This window comes from Podarcis bocagei (assembly GCF_964188305.1).
Source record: "Podarcis bocagei genome assembly, chromosome: 7".
Classification (NCBI taxonomy): Eukaryota; Metazoa; Chordata; class Lepidosauria; order Squamata; family Lacertidae; genus Podarcis; species Podarcis bocagei.
The window spans coordinates 77437984-77461485 of record NC_138132.1 but is presented as its reverse complement, the minus strand read 5'-3'; the positions used below and the strand labels follow the sequence as shown (position 1 = coordinate 77461485).

At 48.1% G+C, this 23502-nt stretch overlaps 1 protein-coding gene and 1 long non-coding RNA gene across 3 annotated transcripts in view; one reads left to right on the top strand and one right to left on the bottom strand.

Moving 5' to 3' along the window:
• Positions 1 to 256: 256 nt before the first annotated feature.
• The window catches only part of SPSB1 (splA/ryanodine receptor domain and SOCS box containing 1), a 38632-nt gene continuing 15386 nt past the window's right edge, over positions 257 to 23502 (bottom strand). For both annotated transcript variants that reach the window (XM_081201699.1, XM_081201698.1), the window contains exons 2-3: positions 10201 to 11004; positions 257 to 2912 (exon numbers count right to left, since the gene is read on the bottom strand). In XM_081201699.1, the coding sequence (XP_081057825.1) occupies positions 2785 to 2912; positions 10201 to 10894 (822 nt within the window). In that variant the 5' untranslated portion in view covers positions 10895 to 11004 and the 3' untranslated portion in view covers positions 257 to 2784. The remainder of the gene's footprint in view (positions 2913 to 10200; positions 11005 to 23502) is intronic.
• Positions 11011 to 12318, top strand: LOC308591207. Its single transcript, XR_014010060.1, has 2 exons — positions 11011 to 11982; positions 12076 to 12318. It is a non-coding gene; the product is annotated as an uncharacterized lncRNA (long non-coding RNA).

Below are 23502 nucleotides of genomic sequence, written 5' to 3'. Positions count from 1 at the left end.
TGGTCAGGGGTACCTTTACCTTTAATGGTTTTTAGAATATTCTTATTTGATTTTGAATGTTTTTGCTTTGCTTTTGTTTAAATTGTGTATCTGTTGGCCACTCTAGGTTCTTTGGGGAGGAAAGGTGGAATGCAAAATTCATTCATTCAATCCATTCAATTCAGTCAGTCCAGAGGTCACAATATCCACTGCAGGATCGCAGAACACACAGAAAACTCCCCTTAATTGCAGGGCCCGTTTGAAATGACAACTGCTATTGTCTCAATATTTAATAAATTTTTATTTCTAAATTTGGTTATTGATTATCTACAGTCAATGGGGGACGGAGCGGGTGGGACTAGTGAGATATTTTAAAAACCGTACAAGCCAAATACACCAAGAGGTATAAAGAGGAGATGGGAAGGGTGGTAGAAGATTACAGAGAAACAAAAATGGGAGAAATGAAAAAAACACACCAAAGAGGTGATGGGGACAATTCCCAGTGTCAGTGGAAAAGACACAAGTAGGATTGGTTTAAAAATCCTCGGCTCTGTACACATTAAAATCCTCTGTGCAATTTGAAAAAGTGTCCCACTTATAACAGTTGACTTTAAAAAAGGAGGCACGTCAAGGTCTCCTCCCAAATCCAAACTTGGCACCAGTTCTGTGCTTCTTAAAAACTAGGCTATTTTCATTTTTAAAAAACCCTACAGCAGCATTTCTTTAAAAAAACAAACAAACAAAAACCCCGAACAGTTCTCTTCTATACAAAGGGGGGAACCCCCCCCCACAAAAATATATTAACATTTTCTAACAAATAAGCTCATTTGTACCTAAACAGAACACACCTGACACAAGTATGGTGAGGGTGGGAAAGTGAGAGGCAGATTTATCTTCCTCCCCCATAATGGGAAAAAGAAATTGTGCAAATAAACCCCTCTGTGATGGCAGTTCAGAAGCTTTTTGGGGAAGGCTTTCAGGTTGCTCGGAATAAAGGAGAACATTTGCTCTTCTAGATGAAAACCTTGTGTGCCTTGCATACGAAGGATGTACTCTTGAGTCTTCAAGGACTGTAGTGTTCACATTGACACTTCCTGCCCTGCACCAAACTGGGGCATGTTTTCTCTCAACAAGATTCAGCTCTCTTTCTGTGCTAAGGTCAATCCATAGCTGGTACTCTAGGGCCACATTCAAAACACTCACTTTGACCACTAGAATACAACTTTCAACAGTCACGGCTTCCCATGTCCCCCACCAGAATTTTGGGAACTGTAGTTTATTGAGGGTGCTGCAAGTTGTTAGAAGACCCCTATTTCTCTCCCAGAATGAATTAACCATCATTCCTTCTTCACAAGGAACTCTGGGAATTTTAGCTCTGTAACGGGAATGAGGTGAGCGGGTCTTCTAACAACTCTCAGACCCCTGAACAAACCACAGCTCCCAGAATTCTTTGACGGGAGAGCTATGACTGTTAAACATGGTAGCATCGTGCTTTAAATGCGCGGTAAGAATGTAGCCTGACAAGATAGCTGTGTTCAGGGACAGGGTGAGGCCAAGATGGAGAATTCTCTTTTGACGAAAAAATAAAATCTGATAGGAGCAGACACTACAAAGAAAACTATAGTCATTGGCTTGGCCAAATCTTTCTCCATATCCCACCAACAGGACTGGAATGACAATGGTTGTGACCAACATAATGTGATGGGAAGGAGGGCTGGCTTAAGAAAGCAAGAGATAAACCCAGGCATCACCAGGATTTTAAAGCAGGGATGGCTAAACTGCGGTCCTTCAGATGCTGCTGGATGACAACTCCATGCCTATTTTAAACCCATTTCACAGGTCAACTAAACTAAAACCAAGATTTGGCTAAAGAGGGGGAGCTGTTGGGAGTATTGCTAAGGAACTCAAGGCAAAGCCAGTCTAGGAGAGCAAATTCTTGAGACTTCATCACTCACAACCACATCCTAACCCAAGGTGGGCTCTCTAGCTGTTTCACAAGCAGGTATGGGGAACCAGTGGCCCTGCAGATGATGGTCGACTCCCAACGCCCATCAGCCCCAGCCACCGAGGCCAGTGGTCAGGCATGATGGGAGCTGCAGCACAACAACATCCAGATGACCCACAGGGTCTCCAACCCTGAGCTACTGGAGCTTCATCCCATGGTAACCCCCCATATCTCCAACTCCCAAGCTACAGGTTCAAGTGAATTCCCAGAAAAAGAAAAGAAAGGCAAGCAATTTGAGTGGTCTGAAGGCAGAGGCCAACACAGAACCAAAATTAAAGAGGAGCAGGATTCGAATACAGGGCATAAGACATTTCTTTGACACCCACAACGGCTGCCTATTCCAGTATCGTTTAAAAACACACTGTCCACACGGAGCAATATTTTTGGTGTCATCATCTTCTCCTTTAAGCGTTGCTGGGCAGGTTTTTTTAAATAAAAAAAATTAATCCTCAGGTCTGTGGCAAACCATCTTGTACCCCCATCTGAGCACCTGGTACCTTTAATTCCATCATGTCGACTTCTTGCAACAGAGATCTCTGGAGGGCAGAACATGGCTTTTAAGTAGGTTGGGCTCTTTGAAAGGCATGTATTGTAGGTTTCTCTCCCCGACCCCCTAAATTTGGCATAGGGAGAGGGACTGGATCCAAGCTGGGATTGACTGAAGCAGATTAGGAGAGTGAAAGTTTGATGTATGTCTATATATATATATAATATCCAAGAATACTGTAGTCCACTCAATCCATCTCTCTCTTTTGCTTCTTGCGAGAGTGTCTGTCCATCCCGCCCCAAAATGAGGGGGGTCACTGATAGAGAAGGTAGCTCTTCAGGGATTCTGGCAGTGGCAGTGCGTGGATCTCGTTCAAGCGGTCCTTGCCCAGGGCAAGGCGGACGGAGCGCCGGCAAAGGTCCATCAGAGGCAGAGGTTCAGCTGCAGGAGAGGGGAAAAAGAGCGACAAAGAGCATTAAGCGTAGTGCTAAGAATTAAGAATGTACGGTACAAAGCACCCCTTTGCGGCATGCAGAAGACTGAAAGGGGATGTTTATCAGTATAGAATCCAGGGCTGCCTGCGCACCATCCATTTAAAGCACATGTCTTTCTCAAGAATCCTGGGAACCGTAATTTACCCTTCACAGAGGTGCAGTTCCCAGCACTCTTCAACTACAATTGTCATAAGCAGCAGTACTGATCTAGTTGGTCCAACCGTCTGACTACAAACGCAGCTCCCTTAGAGTCTTGGTACAGGACTACATGTCTTGTTTAATACAGACACACTGTGCGCGCCTGTCTCTTACAAACATTCCACGACAATAATGTTCTCCAAATGTTAATAAAATGAAGAGGATTTCTTCAAGCAGTCTGAAATCTGGCACGGAGCACTCCACACACTGAATGCCAGAAGTTGTCCAAACTTCAGACAAATCTGTTTTGTTTTTTAAAAGAACCCAGCCAAGATACAGCAGTTTAAGAAAACCACATCCACCCTTCTGCACCCAACACCATACACAATTGCGCTCCTGTGGATGTGGAGCGCATGCATAGGCCCCAGGTTTTGCCACATCTGCCTTCCACTAGCCTGGCTCAATCTCTCTTGAATGAAAAGATACTTCCTGCCAGAACTTGTTCTAACTAACAGCCCTGGCCTTCATAAACACTGATACCCTAAGCTCGATCTTCAAAATCACTTGCACTTTCAGTTCAGCATGAAGCAAAGCCTCTGGTGTCATTCGTCCAGTGTTGCAGAATCTTCTCACAGAGATGGAACAGGTGCCCTCAGCAACTTTTACACCAGAGGTAGCCAATGTGGTACACTTCCAGGTGCGGTTGGACTCTGACTCCCATCAGTCTCAGCCAGCATGGTCAATGGTCAGGGATGATGGGAGATCATCAATATCTGGAGGGACACCAGCCTGGGTTTTCAGCCTTAGATGGCTGAAAACTCTTCTCATGCAAACAGCTAATGAAAAAACTTTTAAAAGAACACTTAGCTGGCTAATTAATTCTGGTTGTGTGTGTGTGTGTGTGTGTGTGTGTGTGTGTGTCTATACTGCTTTGATTTTTCTAAAGAAATTGCAGTACATATTATAAGTATTTTTATAAATAAGAAGATAAATAAAACTACTCAGGATCTCACAGGGGACTGCTTTAAACTGAGTCAGACCATTGGGTCCATCTAGCCAAGCTGTGTCTACACTGACTGGCAGGGTTTTCAGACAGGGTTCTACCTGGAGATAGCAGGGGCTGAACCACCTGGATGCAAAGCAGGTGCTCTACCACTGAGCTATGGCCATTTCCTTGCAACACAGGAAACTGCCTTATTCTGAATCGGATAGTTGATCCATCTAGCTCAGTACCGTCTACACTGACTGGCAGTGGCTCTCCAGGGTTTTCAGAGAAGAGGCATTCCCAGCTGGCACTACCTGGTAATGCTGCTGTGGACTTCTGCATGCCAGGCAAACACCACCACAGAGCTACTGCCTTTCTCAAGACAGGCCCTGGAAAAACATCCCACAACTTTGCAACACATCTTCCCAGCTGGGAGCACTGGCCGATCTCAATCCAGGTAGCATCTTTCTCTCCTGGCAAGGATCTGAGGAAATTTGTTGACTTAAGATTTCCTGAAAAGGAGCCCCACCCTGCTCACTGACCGACTCTGCAGGCAGGACACCTGCATAGGCCCCCCGCGCAGAGCCGACGTCACAGATACGGGCAACAAAAACTCCCTTTTTGTTTGGGCAGAGCCTCAGCGCGGTGACTTACTCCCAGCTGCAATTTCCTCCCCAGACACATTTTCCACTGAGGTAGTTGAAGACGTGAGCCTTGATCACAAGGAAGACCGCCGGCTGGCTTGGAAAAGTGGGGGCGGGGGCAGCAGGCAGAGGAAGAGAGAAATATAACTTCAAACTTCTGGAACACGAAGTCATTGGTGAAGTCCAAGTGCATTCTGCATCCACCAGGGAAGTTGGAAAGCTCAGCTCGGTGTTCCTTGTCCAGACTATTGAGATCAGTACTGCTTACACCAGGGTTTCCCAAACTTGGCCCTCCAGCTGTTTTTGGACTACAATTCCCATCTTCCCTGACTACTGCTAGCTAAGGATGATGGGAGTTGTAGTCCCCAAACAGTTGGAGGACCAAGTGGCTCCCTAGGACAGGCCTAGGCAAACTTGGCCCTCCAGATATTTTGAGACTACAATTCCCATCATCCCTGACCACTGGTCAGGGGTGATGGGAGTTTTCAGCTAGGGGCGATGGGAGTTTTAGTTCCAAAACATCTGGAGGGCCAAGTCTGCCTATGCCTGCCCTAGGATTTCAGACAGGGAGTCTCTCCCAGCCCTACCTGGAGATGTCATTGCGGACTGGACCTTCTTCATGCAAAACAGATGCTCTACCATCCAGCCAGTCAGAGGACCCTCTGAATGGGTCCTGAGTGCCTCTCCTTTGTAGGACCACCAGGTTGGCAAAGGTTGCTCTAAGTTTTGAAAAGAAACAGCCCACACCTCCACAAGAGGCTACCTTTGAAGGTGACCCGGAACTACAATTAATCCAGAATGCGGCAGCTAGACTGGTGACTGGGACAGCCAAGACCATATAAAACCGGTCTTGAAAGACCTACATTGGATCCCAGTACGTTTCCAAGCACAATTCAAAGTGTTGGTGCTGACCTTTAAAGCCCTAAACGGCCTCAGTCCAGTATACCTGAAGGAGCGTCTCCACCCCCATCGTTCTACCCGGACACTGAGGTCCTGCGCTGAGGGTCTTTTGGCGGTTCCCTCGCTCCGAGAAGCCAAGTTACAGGGAACCAGGCAGAGGGCCTTCTTGGTAGTGGCACCCGCCCTGTGGAATGCCCTCCCACCAGATGTCAAAAGAGAAAAATAACTACCAAACTTTTAGAAGACATCTAAAGGCAGCCCTGTTTAGGGAAGCTTTTAATGTTTAATAGGTTATTGTATTTTAGTGCTTTGTTGGAAGCCGCCCAGAGTGGCTGGGGGGACCCAGCCAGATGGGCAGGGTATAAATAATAAATTATTATTATTATTATTATTATTATTATTATTATTATTATTAAGCTTCCTAATTTCTGCTTGCAGATTGATGCAAGCGTAACTCAAAACACACTTGTGTGCTGACTGCATGGCCATCTCTATTGCACAACTATTGGCATGCAACAAACCGCTACACGGAGCCTCTCAGTTTGGAAGGCACAGAGCAAAAACAGGTAATGCCTTGGGCTCAGGTGTTGCATAGGCCATGATACAACCAAATGTTAAAAGGGTCTGTGACAGCCATGACCTGCCAAACCTGTAGCTTGAATGTTATTTTGCCAAGAAGCCCCCATTCTAGGCTGCAGCAGGAGAATCCTTCAGTCTAAAGGCTACGGCGATGTAACCTGCAGGCAAATGAATAGATTCAGCTAGATCCAGCCATACATGTTCCCTGCCCCCCCCCCAAGCAGCTGCCTCTTCTAGATCGAGAAGGCCAGTGTTGCAATTCTAGTCAACTGCAGAACAGGCCGTCCTGATAACCTCGACTTCATGGAAGAAGAGAAACAACTTACTAGCCCTGAAGGCTGCAGAGAGCTGCTGGCGCAATACTGGGAGCCAGGAGAACAAACTCAGTAAATAGAATTTCCAGGGGCAGGAATTCAGCGCCCGGTTTAGGCCTGGGGCAGCTCTTCATAGTCAGAAAGACTCTGCACAAACACTCAGACTTGCGCAAACTGGGTTAAATACAAAGAGAAGGTTTTCCCCACAAAACCCAGGTTTTCCTAGTGCAGAATATGGACTACTTTCTCTTCCAATACAGTGGTACCTCAGGTTACATACGCTTCAGGTTACATACGCTTCAGGTTACAGACTCCGCTAACCCAGAAATATTGCTTTGGGTTAAGAACTTTGCTTCAGGATGAGAACAGAAATTGGGCTCCGGCGGCGCAGAAGCAGCAGGAGGCCCCATTAGCTAAAGTGGTGCTTCAGGTTAAGAACAGTTTCAGGTTAAGTATGGACCTCTGGAACAAATTAAGTACTTAACCCAAGGTACTGTGGCATCTGAATATAGACTGCATTTTTAATCAAGGCATATATTGGCTTATATCTTGATCAGGTAAATGGGCTTAGATTTTCAAAAGTTTCATGCCAGGCAAGAAGGCTAGCTGCTTAAGAAAACACTGACAGTGTTTTCTTCCTAGGCAAGGGGCCCCTTGATTGATAGCAGAAAACAATTCTCAAAGTCGTAAAAGCTGGAATTACAGGCTGACATAGACCCAACATAATTAGGAATGGGTAAATAGTAAAATAAAACCGTTAAACTTGAGCCACAGGACAAAAGGCCAAGGGCACATGGAAAACAAAGGCAACTGGCTTGGCTGGGGAAAAAGAAGCTTCTTCCTATTTTATTTTGAGGCTGGAAAGGAGGGTGAAAGGGGGAGGTGTAAACTAAAGAGGCTTCTTTAAAAACTGTTTTTTACTGAGTTCCTTCCTTTCTACTTTGAGAAAGCTTATTCTTCTTAAAAGGCTACCTATGCTAATGTATTAAATATATTTGCTTAAATGTAATTATACAAAGGATCTAGAAAGAAAGAAATGTTAAATTCTTATTTCATAGAGTCATATTGCTGTAGGAGACCAGGGGGGCAGATGAGCCTAGCCCCCCTGCCAGAAATGAGACGCCATCCGAGCTATCCTGATATATTAGTTGTCAGACATTTGTTTAGAAACCTTCAAATGAAGGAGATCTTTCAATGTTGATGTGAAACTCAAGATCCTTGACATATGTTTAAGATAAAAATTTAAGATTAACCATTTGTTTTAGAAGGCAATAGGGCAAGGAAGGCAAGAGGTGAGCTGGTAATTAAGATTCCTTGTTGAGACACATGTAAGATATATTACTACTTATTTGTCATTTATAGATGTAACAATATATAGCTCTTTGTGTTCCATATAAGGACAGGAGGATATGAGTGTATCTTAAAATTGGTTATAGCAATCAGCCAATAGGAAATTCAAGCAGGCTGATTGAACAGAGGCAGCCACAGGAGGAGCAAAGGGGGGTGGATTAAGGAAATATAAGGGCTGGCCATAATGGCAGGAGGCCAGGCCAGAGCTTGGTAACCATATACCACTGTGCCTCTCATTTATTTGTCTGACAAATAAATTATTATTTTAATTTCTCTGTTGCTGCGTTGAATATTTCATTCCAGCTAAGCGTTAACCACAAGCAGGGTGCTACAGTACCACTGTACTTACATTTTATTTCTTTTTAACAGCCCTAAGTGGCATTATCTTTTTTTACAAAGCCATCCAAGTTGGTGGCAGTCTTTGCCTCCAGTGGGAGTGAGTTCCACAGTTTAACTATGTGCCACGTGAAGAAGGAGCCAGTTTGGTTTCTTAAGAGAGGGCAATAAGATCTGGGCTTAAGAAGGCGGGGACGCTTCGGGCATGTGCTCCATCAGGCTGCTAAGTCTACACTTTTCATCTGAAAGCCAGCTGTGTCGGCAAACCCATTTCTGGGGTGGGGGTGTTCTGGAGAAGACACCAAAACCAGGAATGTACAATGTGCAACATATGAAAAAGGGCTCTTGCGCCTGAGAGTGCCTTGCCGGTTGTCAAAATTGAGCTTACTTCAAGAATGTAAGAAGAGTCTGCTAGATGAGGCCAATGGCCCGTCTAGTCCAGCATCCTGTTCTCACAGCGGCCAATCAGATGGAAAGCTGCAAGTGAGACTCCAGCATAAGAGCAAACCCCCTCCTGTAGTTTCCAGCAACTGGTAGTCCCACCGATCACAGTTTCTTCCAACCTGGGGCCGCTCCAGATGCTTTGGATTCCAGTTGTCAATGTTCTGAGTGCCACCTCCTGGACCAGGCGCAAGGCATGCCCACTCATGCAGAGATGCGACAGGCAGCCTCTTCTGGGGGAATGGGCAGTCTTGCATGCTGCACTTCTGCGTCGGGGGTTACTGAATGAGTCAGGCACTGGTCAATCAGAGTGCCAAGCAGAAGCATCTACACTTGAACCCAGAAGTTGCTGAGCCACACAAAGTGAGGCCAGAACAGGTAATCACGCAGGGAGGCAGTGGGCCACCTCGCCTGCTGTTGGATACTCTGGGATCACAGAAACATCCTCCACTTGGAACCTCTGGGTAGTTCCCTAGTCCATATGAACTGTACTTCAGTCCTACCTGTCATTTTCACAAAGAGACGCTAAAGCAATGAACTGTGTGGGTTTCACTTAGCAAAAGGAAGTGAGCTGGTCTTTTAATCAATTTTCAGCGGGGCCTGCTTAGGTGTTCCTGGGATGCCTCTGCCTGCCATGTCTCCTCTGAACAAAGAGGCAAAGGAGGATGCTGGGATACCCCTGTAAAACTTCACTTAAAAGGGGGTCCCCACTGGGGGGGGGGTGGCTGGGGGGGGAGGAGGAAGCGAGGAACACCGCCCCTCCTGCAATCTGTGCCCACTTCTGTTTTGAGAAGCAGGTTCCCCTGCCAAGTACACACACATTTACAAATTGCATGGGGCTAATAAAACACAGGATGTGCCACTAAAGTGTTTGCAGCTGGGAGAAACCAGAGACAGACAACAGAAGGTGTCACACACCACAGGGAGAAGACAGGCTAAAAAGGACTAGAGGCGGCCAGGCCAGATATTTTTCACTGAGTCATTTTCGAAAGCTGTGACTCAGCACAAAGTCCCTCTTATCCTTAACAGGAATTTACTGTATGTAGATAAGCAGACAAGTGTCTGGCCTGTTGCACTTTTTTAAAAGCATATATGCATTCACAGAAACGTATGGAGGACCCAGAGAGGATAGCTCCATGGAAAACCTCGAGATCTGGAGTCCCCTAAGTTCTTGATTTTAATTTTGAGTCAGAATATGAGGCTTACTTACCCTCAACAGATTAATTTCTAAAGTGTTGAAGAGAAGGAGAAAGGGAATAACCTGCCCTCTGAAAAGCCACACACAATCACCTGGCTTACAGGTAGACCAGCCCAGAGTAATGCATCATTCAGAGATGCAACAGGCACCCTCCCGCTCCAAAGGCAGCATAAATGCCTACAACTGGGAGTAACTAGACGACCCAGGGCTACCTAATGCAGAAAGGTGACAAAATTACTCAGCATGTGGAAAGACCAAAAAGGGGCAACCCTAGAACAGTGACTCAGACAGAGGAGCCAATTCAGACTCTCAAGTCCAGGTAGGAAAAATGAAGAAGAGTGGATACGTACGGTCAAGCCCATTCAAGTAGCGCATCCTAATTTCACAGTGGCCCCACACGGCGCTGACGACCGGATACAGTTTTTTCCCTTTGAGTCCCCGGAAAGCAACCCCCATGTACTGTCCGTCCACGATGAAACTCAAGGTCCCATCGTCCATGTCCAGCACCACCAAAAACGAGTCTGGCACGATGAAAGTCTCGTCGGCCTCCAAGAAGGCCGGGTACGTCTTGCTGGGCTGGTTCTTCCCGTCGTGGTACAGCCTGTTCCGCCCGAGGTCCCACCCCCACGACTCGTGGTTGTTCCCGATGAGCGTCGTGTACCCCACCGAGTGCAGGGGGGCATCTGCCGTGGCCACGCCGACCACCGCGTGCGTGCCGCGCTGCCTCATTGCCCAGGTGATCTGCCAGACGTGGAGACCCCGCGTGTAGCCCACCTTGCCCCGGATCGCGTCCGTGCTCTGGGCCACCGGATGCCGGTGAAATATGAGCTTGTCGTCCTCCTTCACAAAGACGTTGAGTGAGCGGTCGTCGTTGTTCCATGAGTGCAGCAGCTGAATCTCATAGGAGACGGCGGGCATGTCTAGGAGGAGGTCCAAGCGGGCCGGCTTGCAGTAATCCAGCCCCTGGAGCTCGTGTTTCAGGGGCCTGTAGGCTGGGTCCCTCATATCCACAGTCTTTATCCCGCCGGTGACTTTCTGCCCCATCTTTACCGTCTATTAATAGGCACCCAAAGCAGGCTCATCAATCGCGCTGGCCGTGCACGGGTGTCATTCAAGCACTCACAGGTTGCTACGAGAGATCCCGTCAGAATCGCCTAATGGATGGAAAGGAGAAAAACAAGAAGCGGAGAAGAAGAGTTAAACATTAAAAATTCACACATGGGAGGCCGTGCGGTGGGAGGCTCCACAGAACCCGTTTGGCTTGCTGGAGGAGATAACGGACGCCGGCACAACACTAGAGGAAAAACAAGCACGGGACAGCCATCCTATGAGAAGGCCTGGCGGGTTCTAGGCCGGCAACTTGAATCCCGGTTCCTCAACACAGAAGGCTGGCGAGGTTCCACATTCTGAAAATAAGACTCCGATTGTCATACGGCCTTGTTGCCTGAGGGAAGCCTTGGAGTAGAGTTGCGTGTCGCCTAGCAACCTTAGGGTAGCTTGACCATCACTCTTCCCCCTGCCCCAGACTCCCAAGATTTATTATTTACTTATTTATTACATGGGCCAGTGTGGTGAAGTGGTTAGAGTGTCGGACGAGGACCTGGGAGACCAGAGTTCAAGTTGCCTAGTCAGCCATGAAGCTCATTTGATGTAATCCTGGGCCAGTCTCTTAGCCGAGCCAACCCTCAGAGAGTTGTTGCGAGGATAAAATGGGAGAGGAAAAACTATGTGCACCACTTTGAGCTCCTTGGAGGAAAGGGTTGATATAAATGAAATATTATTATTAATAATAACAGGGTCTGGAGCCATAAAAAGCTTTACTATTTCAAAACCAACGCTTTTAAAGTCCCTAATACCCCCCCAAATAATTTCATCACCATAACATGGACAGAGGCTGATGGGATTACAAACTTCAATGGATCACCTAGAAGGATCCTCGACCACTGGTCTCATTTGTAATATTTTGCAAATGCAGGAAAAGTTGGGTGGATATTAGAATTATTTCATCCCAGCCAGTAGCCCCTTGGAAGAATTCACAAGCAGCAAAATGGCAAAATTAGAAGGAAAACAAACACACTGGAGTGTTCGTAGTTTCACATTCCATCCGTGCTTGGCAAAAAGAATTCCAAAATGTTAGTGGAAATCCAAGGGGGGGGGGAAGAGTTTGTGTGGGGAAAAACACGGTAAGATAATCAAAATACACACACCCTGTTTTGCTTCTCCAGAATGATCAGAGTTAGATCAAGACAGATCAGAAGGGAGCCGCTCTATAAGAGTCATGAAACTCTTAAGCGAAGAAGTTCTGATTCCTTTAAGGAAAATGCAGAGGACAGGCACCAAGATATGACCGTCTTGTAGCAGTGGCTCAGGAGAGTCACCCTCACTCACACCCATCCTCAGAGAAGTACCACGAAATCTACATTCCAGTTTGCTTTATAACAAGGGATCTTCTGTAATACGGCAGAGAAGCTGGGTCCACTGTGGGTTGTGTTTTTTTTAAGAGGAGGGTAGGTGGGGGGAGGGGGAGGCAGAAGAGATGGCGAAAACATTTGAAAAAATAATAATAATAAGGGTGGGAACTCGCTTTCTAAGAAAAAAAATGTTTTAAACATTTCCTGGAATGAGGCAATCTCCCAGAAAGGCTGCCAGGTGCGGTCATAACCGTTACTCATGATCAGGATTTCGCTTGGCATGGGGAAAAAATGGTAGGGAGAGTGAATCAGACCTTGTGTCAAGCACACACACATATATATATTATACATATGTTATACATATATATATTATACACACAAACACTTTATAGGCAAACTGGCTTGAAAAAGGTATTTACACCACCAGCAACATAAAGAAGAGGCAAAGCTGATCCTTTGATTATTTTTGAGCCTGAGGGCCACATTAGTTTTTTGGCAACCTTCCGAGGGCCACGTCCCATTGGTGGGCGGAGCCAGAGGCAAAAGTGGGTGGAGCAAGAATGTGGATTCTACCTTTGCACAATAATCTAGTTTAAACACCCCCCCAAGCCTTCTCCATATACTGTACAGACAAGCAAGAGGCATGATCAGAGCTCAGGCAAAAACAAACAAACTCAAGGACAAGATGTATATCAGTGCCAGAAAGGCAGTGTGGCCCTGGGAGAGAAAAAGACAGCTGGAGGGCCGGATATGGCCCATGGGCCTGAAACAACTCACTCTGGCACTGTGAATAAAACAGGAAAAATACAGCATTACCTATTCCATTTTGCACAAGCCAAAAGCTGGCTCAACAGGCTTCCAGAAGAAGGCCTCAGATCATCACCCTCTTTTGTCCTCTCCATAGCTCCGGGAACCAGAAAGCAACATCTGAAGAATGAGATCATGCCAAGACAGGAAGGTGGCCTGCAGCTAAATGGACACCTCCGATGCCTCTTTCTCTCTTGGACAGAGGCGTAACCGCAGAGCAGCTGGGCTGGCAGCAGCTCAGACAGAGCTCTCTAATTAAAGGGGAAACTGAGCACACGCCATCCCCTGCCAAAAGAAGCCAGGTCTGGGCACAGTTCGGCCAAAAGGGGAAGCAATGCAGACGTGCGCTCCAAGGAGGCGCTCTTGCGCACTTCTGGGGATGACAAGTCTTACGCAGACAACCAGGTGCGTGTTTTAGCAACACACAAGGTCACAAATCGTTCCTCGTCTAGGGATCGTTCGATATTGCTTTTATTTCAGCTGCCAGTCGCTTGTTGTACAACAAGGTGTCCAAGAGACTAGCAACGTATTTTAAACGGTGCGCTTAATTTAGGAGTAGCTGACAAAAACTCGTGTAAAAACAACACAATGCATAAAGAAGGGCTGCAACTTAGTGGTAGTGTATCAGAGGTCCCAGGTTTGATCCTCAGCATCTCCAGGTAGTGCTGGGAGAGGCCCCTGTTTGAAAGACAGGAGAGCTGCTGCCAGCCAGTGTTGACAATACTGAACTAGGTGGACCAGCGGTCTGATAAGGCAGCTTCCTATGACACAACCACACCTGCATCACAGCATTACAAAGGTTTGGCAGCACACTATATACCTGGTTGCGAAAAGATGTTCACCCAGTTGAACCTCACTGGGAAGAGAGTTTCACACATGGGGGACACCACTAAGAAGGCCTGGTCCCTTGTCATCCTCCCCTACGGATGCACTTTGGGAGAGGGATTTCTGTTCCAGCAGTGCTTGATTTTGATGTTGGCTGCTTACAGGGCCCAGTGTATTGCTAAATTCTCTTTTCAGGATCTTTGGAGGATGAGAGAGACAGAGAGGGCCTCTCCAAGACATCTCTCCTGCAAGCAGCCATTACTCATTCTTGATTCAGAAGAGTCTGGCAAGACGAAGGGGAGAAGCATGATCTCTCCCCTCCCCGACACTGCCAACCCAGTAACGGAAGCAGCTCCACCGAGCTGGTTTTGGTGGTTAAGCCTGGCTGAGATGCTTCCTTTGAAAGCAAAAAAACCCCAAACCCCACCCCCACAACAACAACAAAACTCTCCAACACACCCTGAACTAAATCCTCGGTGACAGAGAAGCTCACACAGTCAGCCACAGAAATCAGCAACCTGATCGCTAATAGGTGTGCTGCAACTAAGGAACAATTTAAATCTTTCTTTAAAAACAAGAAGCACAATCAGACTGACAAGGCTGTCCATTGCATCTCTGCACGAATTGCTGTTCCTGGATATTGCACATCTTTCCAATCAGCATTCGCTGACGGTGCGACGGCAAATTCCATCCCCATAGCTCCGCACTGGGTCAACTGCAACCAATACCGTACATAAAGTTACCTGTGGAGAGGTGGCTGCCTGTTGCCCCTCAGTATGAGACACTGCTCTTACCTCTTACAGAGGCACGGTTTTACTTTTTGTCGCATGGGGCACCCACAATTTTGGTCAAAGCCCTTCTGCGACTATCAAAGGTAGTGGTGCTGCAGTATATCCTGTTATACTCTTGGGGGCCAGGAACACCCCACAGGAATGAAAGGAGGATCCAGGGTGGATAAGCCAGGCAGAAGTTTCAATTCAGGTTATTTTTATTGGGTCCCCATCGGGGTCGCCAGCCCATCGCCCGTGGAGGCTTCGAGGGGTGCCTAAGGAAAAGTGGGGCCTTAGTTTGACTTTTAGCCTTTCCCCCAGAATTCCTTTGTTGAAATGAGAACTTTTTGGGACAGTTCCGGGAATCTTATGAAGCGGATTAAGCAACGCTTGTCCAAACAGCAGACAAAAACCCTGCCCAGGCTAAGCCAGGAAACTTCAAAAAGGAAAGTCCCCTTCCAAATACAAACTTTAACAGCCAAGATATTTTTTTTGCAGGGTGGGTGGGCAGGGAGAGGAGCGATTGTGAGATTTGTTTGGCAAGGGGCAGTAGTCCTCATGGATCACTTCAAAGATTTCCAAACCTCGTAGCTCAGTTGGTTACAGCACGGCGCTGATAACACCAAAGTTGCAAGTTTGATCCCCGTATGGGACAGCTGCATATCCCTGCATTGCAGAGGGTTGGGCTAGATGACCCTCAGGGACCCATGGCACCTGGGGAATTTCAAAAACTGCCCACCAGGTGATGCTGGTGGGGATTGACCCTGGGACCTTCTGCATGCAAAGCAGATGCTCTACCATTAAGCTACAGCCCTTCTCTTATGATATAGGAGCATAGAAGCTGCCTTAATACCAAGTATTAATAGCTCAGTTTTGTCTGCACTGACTGGCAGGTGTACAATACCTTTAAAAAAAAAAAGGTGCAATGACAGAAGGGGACACAGCCATCCTGGGTGAGGCCTCACAACAGGTTCACATAACAGTGTCGTGTTATTTTCAATCCTGAACATGGAATTTGCTATGATTATTCTAGGAGAAGCCAGGAAGCAAGACTCAACCAAAGCAATGTGTCAGGGAACTTCCATCAGCTCAGAGGCGAGAGGTGGAAGGGCAGCTGTGTTACAGGGAGCCTCTGAAAATCTTGTGAAACAGTTCTTCCTCTGGCGAGGAGGGAAGCCCTGCCTCCAGTGGGGAAGGGGCGCAGGGATCAGAAGATGCTAGGGAGAGCCTCAACACCGAGCCTGAGGAAAGCAGAGGGGAGGCAAGTCCCCCTCTGCCAGCGCCCACTCTGCGCAGTAGGTTTGGGCACAGAGAGGGGAGGAGAAGGACGGGGGTCACACAACTGTTATGCTGGGGCAGATATAAGGACCACCCACTCCCAGATTCTGCTAGCGACTGAGCAGACATGGACTTGCGACGCTCTGCAATGTAAATAGTTAGTACAGACAATAAAGCCTGGAAAAGACAGGTTGGAGTCTTGCCTGTTTGCTCTCGAGCAACCATACCAGCACCTGACACAGTGGAATGGGTCGCCAACTGCAATTAAAAGGGCACCTCTTCAGGAATAGCTGCTTGAAAAATCCCAAATCATCCAGCATTCTAGTCCCTGGCAAGGACAAGCCTTGACAGCTGCTTAAATTTGATTTCAAGCTATCCAGCATTCTAGTCCCTGGTGAGGAAACGTCTTGTACCTTGCATCAAAATCAGCTTTGCAAAATCACAATTGTTTCTTTGCAGGCCATGAGTGGGGGGAGGGAATGCACATAAGCACAACTTTGGGTATGTTTTACATCACACAAAGTGACACCCCCATCCCCAAAGTTGGTAGGAAAAAAATCATCCCCCCACCCTCTCTCTCTCTCTCTCTCTCACACACACACATGCACATTCTCCAAAGCAGACTTGGGTTGGGGAACCACTCACCACGGAAGTCAGAACATAATGCCACAGTAATCAGATCACTTCCTGGTGCAACAGTGGTCAGATCACTTCCTGGTGCAACTGGACTTCTCTGCGACCCATCCCCTCTGCAGGGAGGTGGGACCAATTCGGATGGTCCGCCCCCGCCACTTAATGGATCCAAATGGTTTCCAGAGAGTGGTAGGGGATGCTTTATCCCATGTTGATGGCCTTTCAGCCGATTCCCTGGTGGCCCGCTGGAATGTGGAGTTAACCAGGGCTATTGACTGTTTGGCTCCGAAGCGCCCTCTCCGATTGCATGGAGCCCGGACAGCCCCGTGGTTTTCCACGGATCTGAGGGCAATGAAACAATCGTTGAGACGGCTAGAGCGCCGGTGGCGGATAACTCATTCCGAATCTGACCGGACACAGGTTAGAGCTCAACGTCGAGCCTACCAAGTGGCGATAGCGACGGCGAAGAAGAATTTCTTCACCGCCTCTATTGCATCTGCAGAAAACAGCAGCAGGAGACTTTTTCAGGTGGTTCACAATTTAGCGGAACCACCTGCAACATCGGGGCCCAGTACGGGCCACATGTTCTCCTGCAATGATTTTGCAAAGTTTTTTGCAGATAAAATCGCCCAGATTCGGGAAGAAGTAGACTCCACCGTGGGAGCAGGGCCGGGGCGGGAGAGTGCTAGAGTTCTGTCTAGTCAAGTTGAGTGGGATCAATTTCAATCTGTTACCTCCGAGGATGTGGACAGGCTGCTTGGACGAGTGAAACCAACCACCTGTCTCCTGGATCCTTGCCCATCCTGGCTTATAAAAGCTAGCCGGGAAGGACTGGGCGATGGGCTTCGTGGGGTGGTGAATGCTTCCCTCCGTGAGGGAGCCTTCCCAGACCCGCTGAAAGAGGCGGTTATTAAACCGCTTCTTAAAAAACCATCTTTAGATGCGGCCACGATGGCCAACTATCGCCCAGTCTCAAATCTTCCATTCCTGGGCAAGGTGATTGAGCGAGTGGTTGCTGAACAACTCCAGGCACGCCTGGAAGAAGCGGACCATTTGGATCCCTTCCAGTCGGGATTCAGGCCTCATCATGGGACTGAAACTGCCTTGGTCGCACTGGTTGATGATCTCCGGCGGGCTAGGGACAAAGGTGAGAGCTGTTTCCTAGTTCTGCTGGATCTCTCAGCGGCGTTTGATACCATCGACCATAGCATCCTTCTGGACCGTCTTGAGGGGCTGGGAGCTGGGGGCACTGTTATACAGTGGTTCCGCTCCTTCCTCCTGGGCCGTGTTCAGAAAGTGGTGGTGGGGGATGAGTGTTCAGACCCTTGGGCCCTCACTTGTGGGGTGCCTCAGGGTTCTGTCCTCTCCCCCATGCTTTTTAACATCTATATGAAGCCGCTGGGAGAGATCATCAGGAGGTTTGGGCTGGGTGTTCATCAGTATGCGGATGACACCCAGCTCTACCTCTCTTTTAAATCAGAACCAGTGAAGGCGGTGAAGGTCCTGTGTGAGTGTCTGGAGGCGGTTGGAGGATGGATGGCGGCTAACAGATTGAGGTTGAATCCTGACAAGACAGAAGTACTGTTTTTGGGGGACAGGAGGCGGGCAGGTGTGGAGGATTCCCTGGTCCTGAATGGGGTAACTGTGCCCCTGAAGGACCAGGTGCGCAGCCTGGGAGTCATTTTGGACTCACAGCTGTCCATGGAGGCACAGGTCAAATCTGTGTCCAGGGCAGCTGTTTACCAGCTCCATCTGGTACGTAGGCTGAGACCCTATCTGCTTGCGGACTGTCTCGCCAGAGTGGTGCATGCTCTGGTTATCTCCCGCTTGGACTACTGCAATGCGCTCTACGTGGGGCTACCTTTGAAGGTGACGCGGAAACTACAACTAATCCAGAATGCGGCAGCTAGACTGGTGACTGGGAGCGGCCGCCGAGACCATATAACACCGGTCTTGAAAGACCTGCATTGGCTCCCAGTACGTTTCCGAGCACAATTCAAAGTGTTGGTGCTGACCTTTAAAGCCCTAAACGGCCTCGGTCCAGTATACCTGAAGGAGCGTCTCCACCCCCATCAGTCTGCCCGGACGCTGAGGTCCAGCGCCGAGGGCCTTCTGGCGGTTCCCTCACTGCGAGAAGCAAAGCTACAGGGAACCAGGCAGAGGGCCTTCTCGGTAGTGGCGCCCGCCCTGTGGAACGCCCTTCCAGCAGATGTCAAAGCGATAAACAACTATCTGACATTCAGGAGACATCTTAAGGCAGCCCTGTTCAGGGAAGTTTTTAACGTGTGACATTTTACTGTATTTTTGGTTTTTATGGAAGCCGCCCAGAGTGGCTGGGGAGGCCCAGCCAGATGGGCGGGGTATAAATAATAAATTATTATTATTATTATTATCAGAAATTGTGCCTATACGGCTATGCTTCACAGATTAACTGCAAAACATCCCAAAATCTAGAGCTTTCGGCCCCTTTAGCAAAGCAGCAACAAATCCACAAGAACCACCACCTTCCTGTTTAAGGCAGCAAATGCCCGATTAAGTAAGAAGCTGGCGACTTCTGGCCCTCTGGAGCCGGGCAGCGAGAGCGAAAGGGAAACAGCGAGCCGACCTTTTTAAAACACTATAAAAGCTGTGTGGAAAAACCCTTCTACGCTCTAGCAACACAGGAAACAGAAGCAGGCAATGCATCTTCCAAGCCCTGCAGACACAGGCCAAGGTGAAAGATGGCTCTTTTGACACGGATCCGTCCGGAGAGAAAATAGAGCTGTTCTTCCCACCCACACCCATCCTCGGCAAGGCTGATGGCAGAGGTAGCAGTCCACTGACCTAGCCAGTAAACAGGGAAGGCAAGATTCTGGCCGTCTTCCTCTGCTAAGAACTTTTTTTAAAAAAGGAGGTCGGGAAAGATCGCCCTGGGGATGTTACATAACTTGTGTTCTTTGACCAGCGTTTTCCCCTAAGCTTCTGGCAGCGGCGAAGCGCCGCTCTCTCCGAATTGGAAGTGGAAAGGCCAGCTCACATGATACCCAGGAAATTGTGTGCGCTGCAAAGAAAGTGCAAAGCACTCACAGCCAGGTTTTAAGGCACTATCGGGTCCTTTCTTCCCGTTTGCTGCAGAACAGGGACTCACAAAGAGCTGCAATGGGCAGCCTCCCCCTTGATTGATTTACTCTAAGTAGTCTGTGGGTTGCCTCCAGCTAAGTCATGCTGCTGGAATAGCTAATTATCTCCAGTGCATCTACTCTGCAGCTATTTGCAACAAAACAAGTTCAGAAAACAGGGACCTGTACAGAGATGCAATGGGCAGCCTCCCCCTTTATGAATTTACTATTTGCAGCCCATGGGTTTCATTCAGAGTAGGCACACTGAAATTAATGGACTACTCGTGAGTAGGGCAAGCACTGGATTCAACCCTACAGACCAGAACTGCTAAACAGAAGTCTGCAGGGAGCGTGTGTGCAAGACGAAGGAAGTGTGAAGCACCAAGCCAGGATGTGGGCATTTATTCCAATTTTCGGCAAATTTGGCCCAGAGAACAGGGACTCACACAGCGGTACAATGGGCGGCCTCCCCTTGTATTATTTGCCAAGGCTTCTGCTCTCTGACTAAGCTCAATTTACCCAGTAGCTGTGGCTACTGTGGCACATGCCAGGGTTATGCCAACACATTATGTAAAGTGGGTGAGGATGGGTGGGGCTGAACTCTGCCGGGTTTGTAGCCAATTTGCTACTGCCAGTGGCTAATTTAGGACTCCTTAATTACACACATCCATCACAGGCAATCCCTTAAAATTATGCATATCTGGGTAATCAGATGCACATGTATATTAGGGAGTTTGTGGGTGGAGGGCATGTTCTCCTGGGAGGCAGCATCAACAGCCAAACAAAGAGTCAGAAAGCAGTGGGAGGAAGAGAACTGCACACCTTGTTTGGACTATTTGCTTCTTTACAGATTAAGAACTGGACAGAAAGAAAGCGTTTCTTGAGCATCTTTAGGCAAGACACAATCCAGGTGTGCTGATCCCTTAGGACCGTACCAAAGTCACAATTTTATCCCCACCCTATAGTATTTCTACTTTCTTGGCTTTTTTTAAAGAGGTAAGTTACTAGTCCACATGGAGGTAAGCTTGAAAGTGCTGCTGAAACTCAGCGCCCAGAAGGGTTGCTAAAGAGAAGGCTGGCCAAGGTTCCTGTGCCCTGTGTAGCTCATTCTGAGAACACAAGAAAGGCCTTAAAGAGATCAGGCCAAAGGCTCACCTAGCCATCAAAGTGTAAAAAGAGGCTGGATCAGGCTAATGGGCTATCTTGTATGGCATCCTGTTCTCACAGTGGCCAACCGGATGCCTCAAATGGGAGGACACAAGCGAAACTGATTCCAATTGGAGGCCTTATCCTTCAATAGCCTATGACTACTAGCATATACCAGAATTGTGCAAATTCACCCCTCCCTCCAGCCTCGAGACAAAACTGTGTTGTGCAACTGGAATTTGCAAGATTAATACATATATAGGCTGCATAATGTGTGTGTTGTGTCTGTCTGTGTGTGTGTGTGTGTGTGTGTGTGTGTGTAGAATTTCAAGCTGTGTTCCCAGTACCCATTACTGATCCTTTAACCCAGTGTTTCCCAAACTTGGGTCTCCAGCTGTTTTGGGACTACAACTCCCACCATCCCTAGCTAAGAGGAAAGGGATGATGGGAATTGTAGTCCAAAAACAGCTGGAGACTCAAGCTTGGGAAACAAAGGAACTCCGGTTAAAGCTGTGTTCCCCAAACGTGGGTCTCCAGCTATTTTAGTGTCCCTAACTGTGGGTTGGGGCAGAAGTGGATTTAGAGCAGTGCAATTGGTTCCCCCGCACTGGCGCTAAGCCGTGGGAGGTGCTGCAGGGCATCGCCACTATGGCGTAGCACATGTGCAGAATGGAAAGCGAGAAGCAGGGGGCACTGCATTTTGGCCTTGCACAGGGCACTGCTGAAATATGAAAGGCCAAATCCCACTACCGGTGGGTTAGGGCTGTAGCTTGGTGGTAGGACACCTGCCTTGCATGCAGAAGGTCCCAGGTTCCACACCTATCCCCCGCACCTCCAGACAAGGCTGGGAACGCCCCCCCCCCGTACAAAACTCCAGAGAGCAGCTGCCAGCCAGTGTGGACAGCGCTGAGGCAGACAGGCCAATGACCCGACTCTTCCTGAGACGGGTGAGATCCAGCCTGGACCTTTTTGCATTGGAGGCAAGCCGTCCGCTATCAGATCTCATGGGGAGAAACCCCAATCCACCCACGGTCAGTATCGTCCTCACCCTGCCCTTTCCAGGAAGCTGATAAGACTGTCCACCGAAAGTGGCCACTGCAGGCCTCGGTTTCCCCATTGGCATCACTCCCCTTGCTTGCATAAGAGAGGCAGCAGCAGCAGGCAAGCAACGATCACCGGCGTTGCCAAACAGGCTTGTGGGCGTCACACTCACAGCCACGGGTTTAAGCGCAGAGGGAACTTAATAGTACGCTCTGAGGTGCAGAGCTGGCTAAGTGCATTTGGGGAATGTCATTCGTATCTGCCTTCTCACACCAGACTGGAGACGCAGCCAAACAAACAACCGGTTTGCAGAACCAACTTGGCCACACAACTTTGGCACTGTGGTTGGAGTTTGCCCGGAAAATGTTTTGGCGCTGCAGCATCGGAGCCTGCTAGGACACTGTGGTTACATGCACAGTAACGATAAACCAGGCTTTCTGGCTACTTGTTAAAGTCTTGTGACACCTTAAAACCAAATACTACATTCAGGGGGAAGGAAAGTGGGGTGGCTCTGAGGAACTAAATCAGTCTAAATCTGTATAAGGCTGCTCCCAATGTTATTTATGGCGCGAGTTTTCATGGGCTTCATTGGATGTATTCACTTGCCTAACATGCAAAAGGTCCTGAGTTCAAATCCCGGCATCTTCCCTGCCTGAAACCTTAAGAGCTGCTGCCAGTTGGTGTAGACAATACTGAGCTAGAGGGTCTGTTTCAGACAGAAAAGGACAGAGTTGATTTAGGGGAGTTCTGAGCTAGGCGAAAAAAGTTCAGATGGGCCCTAGACTTTCTTCCTTGAACAAGGAAGTGACCAAGTCCCATTTGTGATTTTATCTTGCCAAACTCTTTTCTGTATTATTATTATTATTATTATTATTATTATTATTATTATTGTAAAACATACCCATGGGGGGGGAGGGGAGATGGCAAGTAGAAACTAATACAAGTTCTGGAAAGGTTTGGGGCCAGAATTTGTGCCTTAGCAACACCCAAAGTGTTGACATGGAATATCAGAAGCTGGGTGGAAGGCACACACATGAACAACATGACCCCCAAACTGCAAAGTTTTCTAGCTTAAAGCAAAAACGTGACCATTGTTAAAAGTTTAAAAAAGGAGGAGACAGTGTGGTGCAGCGGTTAGAGTGCTGGACAAAACACCTGGGAGACCGGGGTTCGAATTCCCTCTTGGCTATGAAGCTCAGTGAGTGACTTTGGGCCACTGTCTCTCACCCCAACCTACCTCACAAGGGTGTTGTGGGAATGAAATGAGAAGTGGGGAGAACCAGGTACCCCACCTTAGGTTCTTTGGAGGAAAAGGCGGGATTATATAAATGCAAATAAATAAAGTGTCTAGATTTCAGGGTTCTGGGAAAAGGCTGGGAAACTCCCCACAGCTGCTGGAAAAAAAATAATGCCATCTTAAAAGTGCCATCCAAACCCACAAAGTCTTTTGTTGTTGTTTTTATACAATAAGGAAGTGGCATTGTTAGGTAAGGTTGCAGCCCTGCCCTGACCAGTCCGGTCACATTTTTAAAAAAAATTCTGTGCAACACCTGGATGAGGAAAGGAGGGGAGGGGCGAAGGTGAAGCAGGGGGGAGGGAATGCTTCTGTCACCTGCAGGGCATCAGTCTAGAAAGGCAGGAAG